The sequence below is a fragment of the Caloenas nicobarica genome, chromosome 18, assembly GCF_036013445.1.
Source record: "Caloenas nicobarica isolate bCalNic1 chromosome 18, bCalNic1.hap1, whole genome shotgun sequence".
Classification (NCBI taxonomy): domain Eukaryota; kingdom Metazoa; phylum Chordata; class Aves; order Columbiformes; family Columbidae; genus Caloenas; species Caloenas nicobarica.
Genome location: NC_088262.1, coordinates 5,889,472 through 5,906,424, shown reverse-complemented (window position 1 = coordinate 5,906,424; position 16,953 = coordinate 5,889,472). Strand labels below are relative to the sequence as shown.

The window sequence follows — 16,953 nt, the reverse complement described above, 5'->3', positions numbered from 1 at the left end:
AGGCAGATTCCCCCCGCCCTCCCCTACGCTGTCCCTCAAGGCCTCATTTACTAAACTTGAAGAATCTTTCTATAAGAAGTGTGAGCATCAAAGTGCGCTGGAAAGGAAGCTTTGGTTTGTGACCAAAGCATTTCTCCGTTACCTTCCTGGCTGCCTTGTGAAGTGACGGGCGTACCTGCCGTGTCCTGGGAACCCACATTCCACTAGATGGAGCGGAGGGCACAGCTATCGGCTTAGGACCTTGCACCACATCAGGCTACCAGAGCGGGGGCTGAAATAAAATGGAGCAGTGGCCGGCCTGCTTTAAACTCATCTACTAATACACCTGAACAAAAGTGGTGAGAGGAGGTTGAAATCCACTGGCATATAATTAACTGCTCCTGTACTTTTTTTAAATTAAGGGAGTATTGCACTAGTGGTTTAGGTGGTGGAGTTTGTTATAATAATTCTGTTGCTGTAAATGTTACAGCAATGAAGAAAACGGCTTTAAACGTCCTTTAGATTCTTACATTCCTGAATTATCACCTGTTACCTGGCTTTAAAAACAAATCCAGTCTGCTGTAGCTTCTGTGTTCATGCTGACTTCAAACATCGTGTTCAGTATTTTCAAAAAGTTATTTGCTGCAATAGCCAAATGTATAAACAAAGCATCTCACTGTTTTCAAAACAGTCAATCAAAACTTTTGTCAGTGAAACAAAGTTTTGGCCACAGATGAGGCGAGAAGTTGGTACCAGATCCAAATGATTTTTAATTTGATTTTGGGTAGAAGTTGGCTTATTTATATCCTTGTTCATTTGAATTCCAACCTTTGTGAGGGACCTCCCAGCATATGGTTGTCTATATATTAAATGATTGTAGCAGAACGTTTAAGATGATTTTTTTCTTTTAAAGCTTTGTCAGGTTTTTGGTGATAAATTACAGTGATTTTTGTGGGTCTGAGACATAGTGGATACTTGAACAGTCCGTATGTGTCAGGGATAAGACCATGTAGCCGTTACATGTTGATATTTGCCCTCAACAGAGTGTTCTTGACAGCTAAATTATCTTCATAATTTTTAGTGCCCTATTCCTTAAACAGAGAACTGGATTTATAGCTCACAGTTGCTAAAAGCTACTTGAGGATGTCAGTCTTGCTAAGAACTTGTCACTTGTTTTACAAATCAGTTTTGTTTGCTGCTTATTTCCAGGTCTTAGCACTTTCAGGTTAAATACTTGTGTTCTGGTTTCAGCTGGGCCGGACTTAATTTTCTTCCTAGTAGCTGGCATAGTGCTGTGTTTTAGATCTAGGATGACAACAGTGTTGGTGACACACTGATGTTTGAGTTGTTGCGGAGCAATCAAGGACTTTTCAGCTTCTCATACTGGCCCCGCAATGAGAAGTTGGGGAGCGCACAGAACATGGGGAGGGGACACAGCCAGGACAGCTGACCCCAGCTGACCAAAGGGAGGTTCCACACCGTATGGCATTGTGCTCAGTATATAAACTTGGGGGAAGAAGAAGGAAGAGGGGGCATGTTCAGAGTGATGGCATCTGTCTTCCCAAGTAACCGTTCCATGTGATGGAGCCTTGCTGTCCTGGAGATGGCTGAACACCTGCCAGTGGGACGGGGTGAATGAGTTCCTTGGTTTGCTTTGCTTGCATATGCGGCTTTTGCTTTACGTATTAAACTGTCTTTGTCTCAACCCATGAGTGTTTTCACTTTTAGTCTTCCGTTTCTCTCCCCCGTCCCACTGTGGGGGAGTGAGCGAGTGGCTGTGTGGGGTTTAGTTGCCAGCTGGGGTTAAACCACAACTTGTTTGATAGCTTCAGTCCCTGGTTCAGTCCATGGTTGATGTGTGTGCTCTTTAGCAACTACTTAGTAAGTCATAAGATCCTCCTGGGTGATGGGATTGATTATGCTTGATCTCTGTCTTAACTGTGGTATAGGACCAGCTTCCAAGAATGGAGCTGGATGAAAGGAGAGCCTTCAGGTAGTCTTAGGGCTAGGAAAGGCTTCTTAATGAGCTGGATCTCTGTCCTGGTTTGCATGGCAGGAACTTGTAACTCCTCTTGAAGGCACCATACTGGTTGGATTTGGCGTTCTAGCAGGTCTGTTTCTCTTTCTCCCCCTCAGGCTTATCAGCAGTTTGAGGCAGAGGACAACATACAGATGGAGGGTGTTCCAAACTTGGTAAAAGCCATCAGACTTGGGAGGTAAGCCCTGATTTTTGAACAGGCAGGGTGGGCAGCTTTGCTGCCTAATTCTTCAAAATGCTCTCAGGAGGCAGAAACTCCAGAGGCTTCTCTCTAGTTTGCTATAATATCTAAACTTCCATCTTTAGGCTTGATTGGTTTGGTTTGAGACAACATTGGTTAGGACTGGTACTTCAAGACGTTGAGTGTGTAAGGATATTGACAGTGCTGGAGAAGGTTGCAGGTAGACCTTGGGCATGAGTTTGTGGTGGTGTTCTACTGGGATGCTTTCTCATCAGCCTAAAAATACTAGAATGTTTGCTTTTTATGCTCATACTTATGATGCTGGAAGACCTTTAAAATTTTTCCATGTAGACTCGCAAATGTGAATAGGTAAAACCTTTTTGATGTGTATTATATTTTGCACATGTAATAACTTACACAATGTAATCTTGCAATGTGATACCTTCCATGATGTAACAAGGATATAATGGCTTTATGACATTATGACAGAGACAATGGACACTTTGCTTTTAGGATGTATATCGTCAAACTGATTTTTATCATCTATGTATCAAGAATTTAACACCTTAGTGGGAAAAAAGTCTCAGAGGAGCTCTTGTATTGTTAGTAAAAGTCAGATTGATGGGAACCATGTCTCGGGCAGTGCCAGCCCAGCTCCGTTCTTCCCTGGGGGGATCTTATCTGGGTGGTTCGACTTATACTCTTTTGTCCGCCCGTGGAGTAAAATGGAACTGAGGACAACTTGGTGTTAAATGTGCTTCTGGGTACCAGTGGAAGGAATTTTTTACTGTCTCCTAATTAGTTTCCTGTTACTGCTGATGGGAATATACCTTTAATAGTGACTTAAGTTTCTCCAGGGTTTCGAGGCCGGAATCTGGTGGTCTTCCTCCAAATCCTTCTGTCTGTTCTTCACTAGGTTCAAGTATCCTCTGTGTTCAAGTTTGTGATGATCCTCAGGGAATATCTGGTCTCTTCCACAGTGTTTAATCAGAAAAAGGAAGCATGTTCTGTTGGTTTGTTGTTTTGTCGAGATCTTACCTTTGATGGGAGGCATGTTTGGGTAGAACAGGTTTCCGCTGCTGTGTATCATCCCGCTGGAATTGGAAAAGCCTGTTCTGAGGACTGTTGATGTGGTGTATGTCAGGGGTTTATAAACTTAGCGTACATCTGCTTATGGCTGAAACTACTGGCTGTAGGCCTGTAATGTGTTACACAGCTGGAAATGACTAGCACAAGAAAATGGTGAATGTTCATTACATCATCTTCTAGGGCCTTCATTTTTTAAACTTCTGTATGTAACAAAAATAATTGTCAGAGTTAATGAAGGTATCTTCCTTGACTGTGCAGAACCCCTATCTATGTATATTTGTCTGCGGTGTTATGGAACTATTTGAAATTGGGCCATGGGAGAAAATGGTGTGTGCTTCACTGTGGAATGGAACCTCAGCCGTTGTGGAAGAGTCCGTTGTATCCATAACGGTGGGAAGCACTGTGGGTTTCATGAAGGTGGGTTATGGGCAGCTGTGGAGGAGGGTGTTTGTAACCCCTAACGTGCCATTCACTTCCATTAACCGCGCTGTGTCACGAACTTTTCCCAGAATCCACCAGATAAAATTAATCTCTAGGACCCGGAGATGTCTGTGCTGCCTGGACACGAGCGTACCAAGCAATTCTGGGGTGCATCACCCTGGTTTCTTTGCCGGTTCTCGGTGAGGCTGCATCGAACCGTGACTCGGGTGATTCCCACGGGCTGCCCGGCTCTCACCCGGCGCTTGGACACCGTTTCTAGGAGAGGGAGCCGGTTTCACGAAACACGAAGCCAATTAGTCACGCAGTTTGCGCTTTCTGCTTTCCCGGCTCTTTGCCTGTCTCGGAGCAGGTCTCGCACAGCAGAGAGGTTGGTCTGTGGGGAAAGGAGAGACGCTGGAACCACAACCAGAGCCCGGAGATGTGGGTTCATGAGCCAGCGCAGCTGCTGCTGGAGCTGGTGTGAGCGGCCAAAACAGCTGGAGCTGCCGACTGGTCGCTGCTGGGGTGTCTCTGGTCAGCTATTGAAAAATGTAATTGCTTCTGACTAGAATACTGGTTAGTCTAATACAGCAGATAAAATTTGGTTTGTCATGTCGTGCTTTGTAACTATAAATTCGGACACTTGTTTCTGTAGGCGCTTACTGCAGGCTTCCCTGGAACCTCCCTTTAAGTGTATAAAGAGGCTTAAAACATCTGTTGCCTAAAAGTAATACACAAATCTTCCATTCATTAGATATTGTGCTGCTCATTGCCTCTCAAAAATACGTATTTATGTATATATTGAGCTGTAAAATATATTTTTATATGTATTTATTAAACACTTGTACACCACTTACTGCTACTTGGCCCAAAGAGCTCTTGTTCAGTCTGATAACCATGCAGAAATGAAAATGTCCAATCTTGCATTAGTGTAAATAAAATTTGATTTAATACTTTTGGTCAGGTATTTATATAGGTGGAGTGCAAAAGGTTGTGTCAAGGAAGTTAGTGTTCTTATAAGAGCAAGATTGTTCTTATAAGAGCAAGATTAGATTAGGACCTAAGAATGTTTACACAAATTTGAGTGAGCAGACAATTATGGATTTTGGTTCCAGCATTTGACTCTGGCAAAGATTTTTTTCTTTTAATTGAAATGTACTTATGATAAAATGCTGTGCCAAAATACCAGATACATGGAGCAAAAAGAAATGGTATATTGAGAATTAATTTTCGGAAGATGTAGTTGGCAATATGACAGTGTGCAAGTGGTGGAGAAGATGCTGGCGTTTGTCTTCAGATAATGTGTGTTTGGCAATGAGACTCTAGAGACCAGTAGCTGCAAATTTGATGTTTCTCAGGAGTATTCAATCATGCCAAGTGGAACAAGAGAAGCTCAGTTACAGAACTTGAAACACATGCTTATATCACATAAATATTGGGCTCAGAAATACCTAAACAAAAAGATGGAATTCACATCTAAGCAGCAATGGAAGGAATTAGTTGTGTGAAGAAAGTTCGAATTCTCTTTGTTTTTCTGCAGATTAATTGCATGCTTTCTTCCAGCTCATCTCCTCTTAATAGGAACTTATTGTCTAAAGTTATACTAAATCTGCTAGATGTATTTTTAATTTCTTGGAATATGTACAGAAATATTTAAATGCTTTCTTCCCCTGAATCTTTATACTCAGTGGAATATAAGTGAATGCCAGCAGAAGTCTTAATTTCTATACCACAACACATGACTTAAAAATGTAAGAACCAACATACTTTTATTCTGCTATTTGCTACTACAAATACTCTCCTATCTGATCTGGTTGCCTAGTCCTAGGCAAGTCACAGTCTCATTTACTAGAACTCTAATTTTAATTCCTTTTTAAATTTTTCTTCTTCCAGTTAGCAGACTTGAGGAGAGGGAGGCAGAGCTCAAGAAAGAATACAATGCACTTCATTCAAGACATACAGAGGTAGGTCATTACGCCAAGATGAATTCAGGATATCTGTAAAAATGTAGATCTGTGGAAAACTTCATGTTGTGAGCAACTAGGAAAATTGTTGGATGCTTTGTTCACTGATGCTTAGATGTTTGTATTGGTAATGTTGTAACCAGTCTTCATTTGCTAGATAATTTTTCTAATTCATATTCAAGTATCTATTTCTCCATGTTAGTTTGATTGCGTGTTTGTCAATTTTATAGCCTTCTCAGATATTTCAGAAGCTTTAAAAAAAATAGGAATTTGCTTTTTCATATTTCAAAGACAATTCTTCAAAGCACACTAACAAACATGAAAGAAACAGGACTGAAATTACAATCTTGGTACTCTTTCCAGCAGTTTTCTGCGTTGGTTTTACTTGTACTATTGAAGGAACAAATACCTCTCAAAACTGGCCTCCTACTGAGATTCGTGATTAAAAGAAGTCCCTGCCATACTTATTGATAGCTATTGAAAACAGGATTTGCTATTGAAGATGGGACAAGTTTGACTTTGTTAAATAAGAGTCACACATTTGAAGTTGGTTCTAGAGCATACTTTGATTTTTAGCTGCAGGTTGTCTTTCCCACGCAGGGATGCGCACTGCCTAACCAGTACACTTTAGTGGGGAAACCACTAGGTTCTCTGAATAATTCTAATTAATCTGAAGCTGCAATATTGAGCACAGTTCTTCTCCTTACTTGGATTGCTTTGCCTTTGAACGGTCAGATTGCTGTTTTTATTAGATCGTCACTAACAGTGGGGAACGCAATATTGACTGTTCCCAGCTCAAAAGACCACATGTGGGGAAAGGAAAGGCAAACACAGATGCCAGATTTGGTTACCTTTAATATTTCCATAGCAATCTGAAGATGAGGGTGTTACACTGACAACAGCTGAACGTGGCTCGGAACCACAACCAGCATGTAGCTCTTGAGTAGTGCTTGAAAAGATTTCTGCAGCTTTTAAAAATATTCATCTATTTACTGAAATCCTAATGTATTTAAGATCACATTTGTTGCTAAATAGTTGCTTTAGAATGCTGCATCTGTTGAAAACTGGAAATGTAAGTAAAATGAGAAGTGACAAAGCTTAGTGCTGCCCACTTAAGTTTTACATCCTTTTGAACTGGAAGTACTTCAGAGTACTGTGTGCTTGCAAAGTTTGGGGTTATTTTAATTGGAACCTATGGGTACTATCGGAATAGAAATGGCACAGGTTTTTATTGAATCCTGTTTTGCAGAGTTAAACATAACTAAATGTCTTGGGCACTATTACTTCAATGAAATGCTAATGAAGTGTTGTGAATATCTTTTTACGTAGGTTTTGCTCCAAAATGGACAACAACCTCTGCTGGTTTGATTCCAATTTATTAAATGCTTTTACATCTTAAATGCACTTTCTTTGGTGTAGGGAGAGGTGTTTCCTTGGGCTTTATTATTACTGAGGTGACTATGTCCTTTCTTCATAAAGAAATAAGTTGTAATGCAACATGGTATATTCGTACCTCTATGCTCCTAAAATCAGGTCTCATGTTTTCTGTGCCCCTTCCTTTCAGCATGGTCACTTCCTCCTTTCTTTGTTTCCCAGTTTCAGCATTTTTTTTTTTCTTTCGAATGTTTCACCCCTCTCCCTTTTATATTACTTAGCTTCTAAACCCAAAAACCTTTCCCTTAAGTTATTTCTGGGTTTGTCTGTGAAGATTTTCATCTCTCTGTTTAGGTGACAAGTGTAGACATCACTAGAGCTAAATAAAATTCTCAGACCACCAGCTGGCAGCCGCTAAAATACAGCAGTATATTCAAGACAGGACACGGAGAGTTGATGGGGTGATGGGTTGTGGGCTGTGAAACCTCAGCTTTGGGCTGGTATCTAAGGGCAAGGAATAGCTACCAGGAATGTGGTTGTTTATAAAAGGTTGGAGCCTTTAGCAACTGTGTGACTAACCTCAGGAAGCTAACGAGATACTCCTTATCTTCATTTGCAAAGACTTTTTTTGAGCACAATTGGAGACACCATTGTCGGTCTTGCAAAGTGCGAACTTCCTGATGTGCTTTAGTCATAGGTCGTCCCAGGTCAGCTTATTAACCCTGGTATCTGGGGTGCGTTTAAGACTCAAGGACTGGAAAGGGCTGTTGATAATAGTGCCCATCGTCCTCCATCCCCTTTGTGACTTTCTGCTTCCCTTTCTCCTAACAAATTCTGCTGGTTTAGGTCTGTGTAGTAACTTTTTTCTTTCAGTGCAAGACATTTTAGCAAATATCCAACCTACTTTAAGCATTAAGTCATCAAATTTATGGGCTTAAATATTTCTACCACAATATTTTTTTCTGAAACCTTTCTTAATTTCATGTTTTTCTAGGAAGGAATTTTTTTTTTTCCTTTCTGAATCAGCTTCACCACTGTCTTTGCAAGTGATCTATTTTTGGTATTTACTGAAATGGCAACTGGTTTTCTTTCAGTTGACCAAATAATAAGAGCATTAGAAAGATTTATTTTTTTTTTTTTTAGCTCTAAGCGTTGGCAGTGATTACTTTGACAGATATCATGTTAAAGATGTGACTTGACTGCATTTTCTGCAATATTAATTTCTAGCAATTTTTCTCAGTTCTGCCTATCTTTGGTATTTGCTTCCCTCCATTCCCCACTTTATTCTTCAGTTCACACCTTAGTATTTCAGACGGGGATGGCTTTCTGTTCCGCTCTGGACTGCACTGCGCTCTGTAACCACGTCCTTTTCCAGCGTTATCCCCCTGCCTGCGCTGCCGCTTTGCTGGAGATCCCTGCCCAGCAAACTCATGGAAATTTCACCTAAACAGTCAAATGAGCTAATGAGTGTGGAATATCTCGCCTTGAGCTTCCTCCCCTGCTAAAGCCAGTGAGCTCAAGCTCAGACTGATTTTTAACTGGATTAGGGCATGATAACTGAGGTGGCAGGTTGGAAGGTGGAGTGGGGCTGGGCATTTGCAGCAGGTAGCGGAGAGGACGAGGTGTTCGGTCAGAACATCATCTATGAATGCAGCCTGAACATGTGCTCACATCCATGTCTTGGTTCCCTGCTGAGTTAATGTGCTCTGGTCCCACCTCTCCTCTGCTTGCAGCGTATTTATCGCACTGATCTTGCTCTGTTCTAATGCTCAGAGCAGATGAGCAATAAAGCAGTGTGCTGGAGTTGCTGAGTTTGAACTTCTGCAATTATAGCCATGCACAGTCTCATTTCCATCTTTCTCTGGCTATAAAGGACCAGCTGCAAGAAATGATCGTACAGCCGTAAGGACGGTGTGCTGGAAGACTGAAGGATTGATGGTGGTCTGATCCAAAAATCTTTGAACCTTTGCTTTATGGACTTATAAAGGAATTTTGTTACTTGGTTGTAGCTTTTATTTCAAACCCTGTTATGATGCATGGCTGCGAGTGACTCTTCCAGAGCAAACCCCCTGTGTAGGATGTAATGGGTCTTATTTTCTTTTTTTTTGCGTACTTAATGGGGCACACTTCATAACCTTGGCACTGACTTGGTAAAGGCTTGGCTGCTGGCTGGTTTACCTTTACTACTCAGTTGAGAAACTGAGGCAGAGCAGTAAGTACTTCAGTTGCTTGGGAGCTGACTGTGCCTGTGGCACTTCTCTGCACAGATTTCCAAAATGAAACTTTTTCTGTTTAAGGAAGCGATTCTTTTTTAAGATGGTTCGATATCTCTTTCCCTGACTCACAGAATATGGGCTTAGTTTAATGAAGCATAATTGGGCCATGGAATTTTCTCAGTGTTTTGCGCTGATACGATGTGACAGAACAGCGAGCCTGTCTCTGGCATTGGGAATGTACTTTGTCAGGTTGGTTTGGATAAACAGAGATCCCAGCAAGCCCTGTGTAGGGGAGGGAGGAAGAGAAGGCTAAGAGGAGATGTCTAATTACAATTGTGGCTAAGCATGGGCACCAGTCGCAGTGGTTTTGAGATCAGACGTGAGCTATTGGTTCAGGCAAATAGTTTTTCTAAAGCCTTATGCTAAGCATTAACAGCTTGATGGATAAAGCCTGGATTTAACATCTTCATGTACTATTGTGTCTGCCAAAAACAACATCTTATATGTGGGTAAAAGATGCAGCAAGCTCACCAGTTGGAATGATGCTTTTACTTAGGTGACAAGCTGACCACAAATCCTTAAAGGCAAAAAGGTAGTTACGTGGAAATATGTTTAGGGTTTTTGTACTGAATCAAGGAGTTTCTAGAAATGTCGATTACCTTAATAAATCTAGATTATGTGGGACACAGAAAGATCTCTATATACGCAGTTGGTTGCACGTTCCCAAAGGGAGGAGCCGCTTGTGCCAGACCTGATTGGATCTGCAGGATGAACAGAACAGCGAGGGCTGGCGCACAGAGAGAATTGCTAAAACCTGTCCTGGGGGAGTTAAAGCATTGACACAGAAAGGAAGGAGTGGCAGAGAAAGGAAGGTATAAAGGAGATGCTCTCAACCTGGTTAAGGAAAAGGCGCAGGTAACAATAACCACAACATGGTATATACACGTTTGTTGGTGGCAAAGAAAGTATCAGGCATGTGTATGTTGGGAGCGGTTGGATTTGCAAGTGTAGGAATAGACACGAGTGACAGGCCGGGCTTTGTCTTTCACTGAATGCTCAAGTTTAAGATATAGAAAAACCTGGAACACTTTCTATAGTTACAGAACTTGTCACGTGCTGTATGAGGAAACCAATTTGAGTATTTTTTTGAGATGGAAAGACATAGCGTTCTTGACACTTGTAGTCAAAGAAAATGACTTCCATATTCATGTTGTAATGTCCTTAAAAGTTAATTATAATCAGTTTTTACATGTTGTGCCCTAAAATGAGCCAACACACAAATTATGAAATGCTGTTAACTACATAAGATAATTCTTCCAAGTTCTGAGCTTATCTTTAATCCCCTCAACTAATGATAATGGAGCGATGTATTTAATTACAGCAGCGCTGAAGAGTGGTCAGTGTTTGTGATGTCTTCCTTGGAAGTCATGTTCAAAATAGTTGTGGAACTTCAGGGGTAGCAAGGTGAGCTGCCAGTAGTAAAAGGTTATGGATGCATAAATATTGACTGCGAGTCTCAGGGAAGAGCTGTAGATATAGTCTTTTATTTATCATCTCTTCTTTAGTGTGATTTCAGTAAGAATTGTGCTGAGTAGAGAGCAATTATTTCATTTATATCTATTTTTAAATTGGCAGTAATAGTATTTTTTTTCCTTTGGATAGCCGAGTAATCTCAAAACATAGCAAAACTTCTGATCAAATTTTGAGCACTTGAGATTTCTAGTGTGCTAGTTCATTAGTTTGTTTTTTTTTGATCAGGCTGGCACTTCAAGAATATGCTGAGACTTGGAGTAATTTAGATTGAAAAGAGCCCCTGGAGCTCATGTGGTTCAAACCCCAGTGTTTTTGGAAGGAGTCTTTTGTCATTTTGTTGTAGACGAGCAGTTAGTGAGCTAACTTTCCAATAAGTTACATTATTTAATGTTTTTTTGATGTCAGCCTTTTCATTAATGGATTTCTAGAAGTTGAGAATCCCCGTGCCGTGTCTCGTGACTCCGCAGCACCAGCTGTGCAGCCCCCATCCCACAGGGAGGGTGAGGAACTTCACTGCTCGTGGACAAGACTCCAGCCTTGTCCTATTTGATCCTCGGGACCCTGCACCGAGGCCGTGCGTGGGCTTTCCGTGGGGATCCCGCTGTTCTGGTTTCTGAGACACCGCCGGTGTGTACAGCCTGGATCTGCGGACAAACTGCCATCCTGCACTGCACGTGATGCACACGTTTGACTTTTTCTCATCTTATTTTTGTGTTCCTATAGCTTATGTCCTTTATGCTGAAGTACGTGACCTTCAGATTTATTTATTTTATCATCAGCAGTATTTTCGTCTGCAGAACAATCCTACATAGTCCTTTAAACTGACCTGCCCTCTGGCCTCTATCTGTGGGTGGTAAATATGATGAGACATTTCAGTAAACAAAAGAATAGACTGAGGGGAGGGAATAAAGTGGGTTAAACCGCGTATTTTGCAAAACATAAAAGTTGTGCGGGTTTTACTGACCCTACTCTCTTTTTCTCCCATGTGTTAGTTGTTTCCTGGAAAGGTACTAGTTCCTCAGCTTCTGTTCAGTAGCTAAAAAGCAGCACATGTTCTGTTTAAAATGTTACCAATGGGTGTGCTGCAAATGGAAGCGTTTGCAGGTAGCTCAGCCTCTGTGCCGTGAAATCCCTCCCAGGATCAGGGAATTCATCAGCCAATACAGAATGGTCTAATGTGCATTTCAAAGTAATGCATTGTCTGCTTCCTAAAAATTCTAAATTAATTTGGTTTATAAAAAGACTTCTATAAAACTATGCACAGCAGCCATTGGAACAGCAGATTTTGATTGCTTGGTAGGAACAAAAAATAAACCACCAAGAAATGTGGATAGTTGAAGGTTGAGCTTTCAATTCTTTTGATTGCTTGTGGATGAGCAAGTGTTAAAAAAAAATCAGAAAGCAGATGAGGTGGTCTTAGTGAAACGCTTCATTTATAGCATTTTGTTGGATGAATTTTGTAAGCTTTTGACAGCAGTTAAGTTTATTATATAATGTTTCTCTAAAAATAGGAAGACTTTTTTTCTGGTCTTAATTATATTAATTCGTTCAGGTGAATGCTCGGAAAACCCAGATCTGTATGTAACCAGTATTTACCATAAAAGTTACTGATTTGTAGAATATCCTTCAATCAGGATATCTTAAGCCAGTTCACTCTACCAAAAAAAAAAAATCTCGGACTCAGAATATATGTTCATCTGTAGCTGACGCTGGCAAGTAGCGTCTGTGGGGCCGCTGCTGTTAAATGAAGGAACATCTGAAGGTCAGTGGTACCAGCCTTGGACACATCAGCCCTGGAGGGAAAATAACACATAGATGGAGCTTTCCAGGTCCTGCTGAATTCAGTCTTAATGTATGCAAGTGACCTCAAAATAAAAGGTTATGTAATATTGGTTATACAAATGCCTGTTAGTAACACTATTCGAAAAGTGTGTGTATACCCTTTCCAGAATAGCAAAAAAATTACACTTGTAACAGAACAGGTATTTTTTTCTGGAGGAAGTCTTTGAGTTGCGACCTGAATATGTCTTGGGGAAAAAAGTACACTGAATTCTTCTGCAGTACACCTATGATTTCTTTTTTTTTTTTTTCCTTCTGTTCCAAGTGCCCTATTCATCTTTGAATGCAAGTGCAGAAATGCTTAAAAATACCAAATGTCACGTGGGCTTCTCTTCAGGCTTCTCCAGTTTTCCTTTCAGACGTGTGGCCAAGTGAACCTCTTGGAGTGATGGAGCGATCCCGGTTCCTTCTCCCTGAGCATGTCCTGGATCAGTTACCCACCGAGTAACCTCATCCTTTAGCTGATTGGAATCGGGGTTCATTAAATAAGTCATGACTCCCGGAGGCAGCATAGTTGGCCTGTGGCTGTCTCTCTTAAAGGAAGTAAAGCTCTTCTTGAGTGCTAAAGATCCACAGACACCTGGTCCTTTTTAGGAGATGGCAGTCTAGATAATAATTAAACCAAACTGCACTTCCAGAAAATACAGAAAGATTAAATTTATTTGAATGGTAGAAGGAAAAAGAGAAGAGATGCTGACTTGATATTTGGGCCGAAGGAAATAATCTGATTCTTAGTTTGTGGATTCATTATGTTTAATATCTGAGATGCAAGTTGTCTGTCCTTCATAGTACTTTGCAATTAGCTATAGCGAAATGTACTGTGTCACATAATAAATTTTAATATCTGCTGAACATAGGGGTCTTGAACAGCCTCCAAAATGGATTTGAACATGATACTTCTGTTCAAAATCTTGTTTGTAATATCACATGCACTTTGTGTGCCATTACGATGTTTCCTGTGCATGAATGCACAAGTAAGCCTCCAATTTTTTTTATTTATTATGGGCTTCTCTTCTGGTTTGTGGTTTTATACACTGTATAATTTTGCTTCTTTATCTATTTCTTTAATGTTTCTGAATGCTTGTACTATTTTTAGCATTACAGGGAAAGATTATATTGTATTGGCCAATAACTATGCACTTGTAGTAAAAGTAAATGTTATTAAATGTTACTTGCTGTTTCTCTGTCCTTTTAAACAGATGATTCACAATTATATGGAGCACTTGGAAAGAACCAAACTTCATCAGCTAACAGGGGGTGATCAGCTAGAATCCACAACGCACAGTAGAATTAGGTAAGCTGTTTATTAGTCTCACCCTGAAATGAAAGAAAAAAACCCCATTCATTTGTGTTTGAAAGACTTTGTTCTTTAATCCTACAACAATGGTTTGGCTGAGTTGGAAAGATTTGTTGTATGATTGGAATGCGGTAAGAGAACAGTGTAGAAATCAGTAGAACGAGGCTTTTGCTGTTGTGCTGCTAAACGTTGAGAGATACTTTGTGCATTAGCCTTAAACAATTTCAGCTTTTCTGAGCGTTTGCGTTCGGGTAGGCAGGGAAAATGTCAGCAGCCGTCCCAAAATCCCTGATCTCTCGCCTTGGCTTTGTGTGCGGGTTGATGAAGGTGCGCATCGCGGTACCCGTTCGTTCCGAGGGCTCGATGGGGAATATATTATGCAGATTTGGCAGCTTTCTAGCCTATGAACTCTGCGTGGAAGGCGGGGAGGAGAACTCCGGGCTGGCCGTGTCTCTGCGGTGCTGCGGAGATGCTGCGAGGAGCCCGGCGAGGGGGAGGAGAGGCTGATGTCATTGCCGGGGAGCTGCTGCAGAAGCGGGGCGAGCTGCCGCCGATGGCATTGTTTGTGTGGCGGCGGCTGAATGACAGACCGTGCCTACAAAGAGACCCCCTTGGCCCCCGCGTAGCCTTCTCGGTCCCGGCGTGTCACCATGCCAGCACAGCGCCATGAATCCCGGCTGCATGCTGCTGTTTGTGTTTGGCTTCGTTGGCGGGGCGGTGGTCATTAACTCGGCGATCTTGGTGTCTCTCTCGGTTTTGCTGCTCGTGCACTTTTCTATTTCGACCGGCGTGCCGGCTCTGACGCAGAACCTCCCAAGGATACTCAGGTACTCCGACCTTCTGAACCTCGGCTTCCCGCGCTCTTTCTTGTTCCCTGCTCTCCATTTTCCTTTCAAACAGATGAACGAGGATAAATTAGAGATGGAAATGATGTCTAAACATGTATGGACTGGGATATGGCAATGTATTTTTTTTTTTAATACACTCAAATTTCGTTGCCTTTTGCTTAAGCAAGTACAAGGTCTCTGTTGTGTATCTCTATTACTGATGGTTTATTGTAACCTGCAAAAAACCCCGCGGTAATGTCGTGGATGAAGCTCATGTTCGGTGTATTGTCAGGTACTTGGCTGATGTTGTGTAGCCACAAATGTATGCAGTCTGGGGCTTTTTACTACTAAATTTCTCCTTTTAGAAACAAAATAATTCTATAAGATCAGCTAATCAATCTGCTCAAAACCACAGTAATTAGTTGATCACATTGTTTTTTAAAAAGATCTGATTATTGGTTGGGGTGGGGGAAAAAAATCTTTATTTAAGCATTAGAGCTCTTAAAGCCTATTCACTATTGTTCAGCCAAATGTTATCCTCTCCTTTTTTCTGTACTTGTATGGCAAGCTGCCAGCTGTCTGACCCCTCAAGTTATGTTCTGTGTGTCCTAGTTGCCTGGAGCGGTAGCAGAAATGCATTAGAATATTGCGACCAAATGTCATCTCGACAGGTTTTAGTGCCGTAATTACAAATAGAAAACAGCTGGAAAAGTTGTTAAATGTAGCTTTCTGATCCAAAAACTTGACGTAGCTGAACTGTGGTTGTGAATGGAATAGTAAAGTTGGGAAAAATGCTGGAAATAGTGTTCTCTGAAAGATGCATGTGAATTTTTTTTTTCTCCTCAACACATTGTGCCTGTAGACGTTGTGTGGTAGTACGCTTTCAAGTTGTGTCTCTGAGCACAGAAGCATTGTTCCAAAGGTTTAAAGCCAATCAATAGATAAAATAAATACCAGTTATGAATAACAATGGTAATATACGTGGATGAATATTTAAATAGAAATAAATGAAGTGTAACTCTCTATAGACTCATCTAGTTAGTGAGGCTGCCCTTGTTTAAAAACACGAAAAAAAATAAACAGCAAAACAGATAATCCTCAACTCTAAACAAACAAAACAAGATATTGAACTTCGTGTTCAATAACTTTTATTAGACTTTTTATATTTAAGCAAGCAGGTGGTTTTACAAATAGGGTTTCTTTGTAATACTCTTTTGCTTCCCTGGAGAATATTTACTGGATTTGAGGGGGTTTGTGCCTTTCCTGCCCCTAGTAATTTGTTGCTTTAGGTATTATAGGAATTGGAACTCAGTTCCTTAATCTTTTATTCATTTTTTAAGACGATGAAATATAGGATGAGGGAATCTAATTGTAGAAGAATTGTTTCTTTTTTTTTTTTAACATTAGTCGGATTTTAGAACAGAGCATCTGGTTGCTTATCCTAAAGGTTCCTGTAAATGCTTCAGTACATCACTTCAGAATATTAGTTTAGGCTTTTAAAACACGTGCCTGCCTTCTGCCCACTGTTGTATTTTCAGATATTTCTTGGACACTGGGGAAGCAGAAGGGTTTCTTTGCTTTCCAGCCAACGACCACCGCAATCAGTTGAAATTGCTTCAGTCTAATCAAACAATTTCTTTTAACACAGACATCTGTATAATAACCTTCATTTCCAAAATAAGCCCCTTTTCACCCTTCATTCCTGTGTAGTCTCACGAGGCACCTGAGCTGGGTTTTAGCACATTGAAACGGGTTCATCATCAACTATTCCGCAAAAAAAGCAAATGTCAGTCGTGAACTTTTTTTTGGTACCCATTTTGTTTAAATTCTCTCCCCTCCGGACTGCGAAGAAGAGAAATAAGCTTAGTGGTGTATCCTGCGAGTAAGCAAATAGTAAATCTGCTCCAGGAGGTGGTTCCAAAGCCAGGGCCCCTCCACAAAGCTCCTTTCTCACCGCCCTGCTGGGCGCTTCACCGCCGCTTTTCCCCCTTTGTTGTTGTTGTTGTTGCTGGACTTCTTCACCAATGAAATGGTTTCAGTCTGTCTTTTACCATCAGCTCAGCTTATGTGGTGTGTCTTTCGTTACCCACACACGTTGGAGTTGTGGGAAACCTGAAGAAAAGCAGGGAATCGTTGGAATAAAATTCTGCTCGGTTGTGTCGCTGTTTGTCATGAAGACTTTTCAGCACAGTTTGT

General features: G+C 41.1%; 1 protein-coding gene across 3 annotated transcripts in view; it reads left to right on the top strand.

Moving 5' to 3' along the window:
* Positions 1-16,953, top strand: part of SPAG9 (sperm associated antigen 9) — a 63,425-nt gene that overhangs the window by 12,508 nt on the left and 33,964 nt on the right. For 2 of the 3 annotated variants that reach the window (XM_065648166.1, XM_065648165.1), the window contains exons 3-4: positions 5,601-5,671; positions 13,833-13,927. In XM_065648166.1, coding sequence (XP_065504238.1) covers positions 5,601-5,671; positions 13,833-13,927 — 166 coding nt within the window. Of the gene's footprint in view, positions 1-2,115; positions 2,196-5,600; positions 5,672-13,832; positions 13,928-16,953 lie in introns of all 3 variants that reach the window. The other variant, XM_065648167.1, reaches the window with a different exon arrangement.